The 4,466-nt window shown below is 46.1% G+C and overlaps 1 protein-coding gene across 1 annotated transcript in view; it reads left to right on the top strand.

Moving 5' to 3' along the window:
- The window catches only part of cenpe (centromere protein E), a 29,695-nt gene extending 25,524 nt beyond the window's left edge, over nt 1-4,171 (top strand). The window contains 5 exon segments of the mRNA XM_031570997.2: nt 605-702; nt 1,367-1,448; nt 1,729-2,093; nt 2,693-2,740; nt 3,625-4,171. Coding sequence (XP_031426857.1) covers nt 605-702; nt 1,367-1,448; nt 1,729-2,093; nt 2,693-2,740; nt 3,625-3,701 — 670 coding nt within the window. The 3' untranslated portion in view covers nt 3,702-4,171.
- The last annotated feature ends 295 nt before the right edge of the window (nt 4,172-4,466 follow it).

Here is a 4,466-nt window from a genome sequence, read left to right as displayed (position 1 = left end):
ATAATATGCATTGCCAGCTGTTGAGACCTTAAACAGACCGGCGTGTGCCTTTCCAAATCAAGTGTAATCATTTGAATTTAACACAGATCAAGGTGCAATCAAGGTGTAGAAACATCTCAAAGATCAAGAAAAATGGAAGCACGCACCTGAGCTCAAGTTCAAATGTCATAGCAAAGGGTGGGAATACTTTATGTCAATGTGATATATCATTTTTTGCCTCGTCATTATGAAGATATTGATGTGGGGGGTATGAATTTAAGCTATTTTTAGCATGCAAGGCTGCAAAACAAAATGTGGAAACGCAAAGGGGTCTGAATACTTTCTGAATGCGCTGTACATGCAACAGCTGATGTGGATCATCATGGTGGTTACATGGTTGACATATCAGGGACTTTCATCATGAACATTGTCTCATCGTACTGCTATTTAGGACTCTCCACTGTCCCAGTATCTAAATAAAGCTGCAGCACAAGTGTAATTGGCATCCTAATGATGATTATTATGGTGTGTGTGTGTGTGTGTGTGTGTCTGTGTCTGTGTCTGTGTCTGTGTCTGTGTCTGTGTCTGTGTCTGTGTGTGTGTGTGTGTGTGTGTGTGTGTGTAGGCTGGAGAGGCTGACGTCAGTGCTGAAACACAAGGAGGAGTTGATCCGTAAGCTGAAGGAGGATTTGAGGATGAAGCAGCAGGTCGATGAGCACTCATGTGAGCACTGATCTTCCCTTCTGACTTTCTTACGGTCTTTTTTTACACCCCGCGCTCACGTCACCTTTTACACCTCGCGCTCACGTCACCTTTTACACCTCGCGCTCACGTCACCTTTTACACCCCGCGCTCACGTCACCTTTTACACCCCGCGCTAACGTCACCTTTTACACCCCGCGCTAACGTCACCTTTTACACCCCGCGCTAACGTCACCTTTTACACCCCGCGCTAACGTCACCTTTTACACCCCGCGCTAACGTCACCTTTTACACCCCGCGCTCACGTCACCTTTTACACCCCGCGCTCACGTCACCCATCCCTCTCCAATGCTCTCTCTGTTAAATAGCAGGTGACGGAGAAGACGCACAGCAGATACAGGGTTTCAGTAGTGTTAATGAATCGTTACCTTTGGTTATTTTAAGTGTATTATCGTAACGGTGTTAATTATCGGACGGCGTGTGTTATCGGCAAACGTTCGCGTTGTCATGTTAATCCATTATTAAACTGAGCAAATCGATTGTTAATGCATTATTAAACTTAGCATTTTGATTGTTTAACCGAATGGCCGATGTTTGACACTGTCCGATAACTGACATAGCTACGCTATGTGGGGTTTGTTTTTTCACACTTCCTCACACTTCCTGTGTTTGCTTCCCTCTGTAGTTGTGGAGGATTATACTTCCAAACATCGCGGCCACCAGGAGGAGATTCCGCAGCAGCAGCAGAAAATTGCTCAGTTAGAGAGGTGTGTGTGTCTGTGTGTCTATCTGTGTGTGTGTGTGTGTGTGTGTGTTCCCACAAGGGGGGGTGTGTGTGTGTGTGTGTGTCTGTGCGTGCGTGTTCCTACATGGGTGTGGAGAGTATGCTAAAAGTTCTATAAGAAACTACAGCTTCAAGTATTACAATGAATGACTGTGTGATGTAATGATGCACCTGGCATAAGCATTCAAAATGGCTGCTGCCTATACTGGTTGGGTGAGTCTGTAGTTTGCTGAAACATGTATGTCTCTCTGCCTTTTGAACAGCCTTCTATCCAGCCAACAGGAGGAAGCCGAACGATGGAAACGGCGCGCTTACAGGCTTAAGGAGGGCCGGCGAGAGGGGGGTCTCCACACGCCCACCAAGCACACACGCCCACCCACACCTACTAAAAACGCGGCCTTGAAACACACACTCCCACTCACGCCCACCAAACCCACGCACGCACAGGCCAAGCCGTCGCCCAGCAAGCGTCCGGCGCTCGGCGAGGCCCCCCTGGTGAACTCCCCCCACTGCCCGCTGCTGGGTTCTCCCAAGAGCCTGTTCTTCGACATGCCGCCAGGAACCAACGCCCCGCCCGCCTCGCGCACCAAGGGCTTCTTCGACCACCCCACCCTGGCGCCGTCAACAGGTAAGCGTCCAAACCCTGCAGCTACAACACTGAAGAATGCACAGGGCTGCTAGACTGTTCCGCATGACCGCACCAGCAAAGTAGCCACATATGCCTTACAGAGACACATTTAAACACACACACACACACACACACACACACACACACACACACACACACACACACACACACACATATACATACATACATACAGGTATATACCTACATGCACACAACTCGACCCCTCATGACCCCCAGGGCTCCCACTTACATGTTTGACCCAGTATGTTCAGCAAGTTCAGCCACACTCTCTCTCACACACACACACACACACACACACACACACACACACACACACACACACACGTTTGACCCAGTATGTTCAGCGAGTTCAGCCACACTCCACAGCACATACCACAGCAACCTCACAGTTTGACGCATCCGGTGAGACTCGCATATCTTTGCTTTATTACCATCACCTCATTACCTAGCACATCCACAAACCTGTTGCAGTGTTTATTGTGTCAATGCCTTGAGCGCTATGACTGGAGCGCTATGACTGAGTATGAGGGGACAGCTAAGACACACGTGGCGCCATCTTGCTTCTTGTGTTTTGCCTGTAGGCACAGACAGTGAGGGAGACGAGGCTGACCCAATGGCTTCTGAGGGTAACCCCAAGTCTATTCTGGGTAGTCACACTTGGTGTTCTGGGGGTGCATATTAGACCTGTGCATTCACCTTGCACTGTCACGGCGGCAGGAAGTTGATTGCAGTATATTGGGTTTGGGTGTGGTGTTTTTAACCTAACAGCTCATGGTGTCATCAAAAACTTTAAAACCTTGTATAATTCGAATAAACTGAAATGCTAAAGCACCTTAAGACAACTATACATAACATTGAATTGAATTGAATTGGTGGCAAAACTAACTGCGTTTTCCCCAACCCTCTCCACTTGTAGATTTGAGCAAGCTCTGCTGTGCAAATGACACTTTGCAAACTGCACGAGTAATTGTTCAAGTCATGCTTTTTCTAACCGCCTGCTTAGTGTGCCCCGTGCTAGCAGATGTAACCACGGCCACAAATGCACTTTAAAGCAGGTGTCCCACAGTCTTGTACACAGTCTTTGGTGACGGGTTTGCACTCCATCCTAATGAGGGCTCACCTGATGCCTCTGCCACTCAGTTGCCATGTGAAGTCCATGTGCATAAGACTGATTTGGTTTATGAGGAGGGCTTGTTTGGGATACAGCTTTACAGGCCCGTTAGAGATGAGAGCTGGCAACCTTGGTTTTAAGGCTCTGGGCTCTGTAAAGCGGCTAGAGGAAACTCCAATTGTTACTGGCGCTATATGAATTAAATTGAATTAAGATTTGAACCTAGCTTGCAGTATTTCCAATGAGTCATTATTCAAATTGTTCAAAGCTGGGAATCAAAGATTTTTTTTATGTCAAAAAACAAATGTACAAACATGCTAATCTATATATTCACGGTGAATTAACAATAACATGTGCATTTGCCTCCATACATTTATGCTTTTCTGTCTGCGTCCACAGGGGGAGTCAGCGCGGCCAAGAAGTATGACTGGATGCCACGGTCCCCCAAACAGGGTCAACAGTGTGAAACTCAGTGATCACCCTTGTCCTGTCCATTTTTTTTTTCCTGTCTTGTTTTTTTTTTATGTGTAGTAATAATTAATTGTATATAAGTTCAAGAATGGTTCATTCTTTCTTTTACCAATAATTTTCATACGGATGGATTGTCTTGTTATTAAAGGAGATTCCACATTTCATTATCCTATTGTGTTGCTATGGCCAACAAGTGTCCATTGTTCCTTGCCTTATGACCACAACACGCAGCTTGTTCTCTGACACTCAAGCCAGAGACTCACCAAACAAACTAGCTTCGCCTGTGTCTGGGCCAACAAGGTACACTTCAACCACAAAGACTGCAGCCAACGGCCAACTAGCACATATGTTCTAAGATATGTGTTCACGGCTGTGTTTCAGTGCAAAGGCGAGTTACAACTCTCCTTGAGTACACGGGAGTGACCGAGCATTTCCGTGAACGGACGTCTAAACTGACACAGTACCAGTACCTGTTTTTGAGATGTTCTTTGTCGTGTCCTGTCATGTTCTTAGCATGTGTAGCCTACTTTTTAACAAGGACATTACATTGAAAATCAGGAACAAACTGTTTACAAACAGCATTTTTTTGTTTCGTTAAGATGTTTCTACAATATTTCTTCATCGTACTTGTTGAACTGCCAATCAGAGTGATCTCTTACCGACCGTTTCTAACTATACCAGAAACTATAGCAAAATTTAACTGTCGACTCTGGTTTACCGGCCTATTGTTGGTACTTCCTGAAGAAATATATGAATAATTAGGTCTTTCT

The sequence above is a fragment of the Clupea harengus genome, chromosome 7, assembly GCF_900700415.2.
Source record: "Clupea harengus chromosome 7, Ch_v2.0.2, whole genome shotgun sequence".
In the NCBI taxonomy this organism is placed as follows: Eukaryota; Metazoa; Chordata; class Actinopteri; order Clupeiformes; family Clupeidae; genus Clupea; species Clupea harengus.
This window is presented reverse-complemented; position numbering and strand designations above follow the sequence as displayed.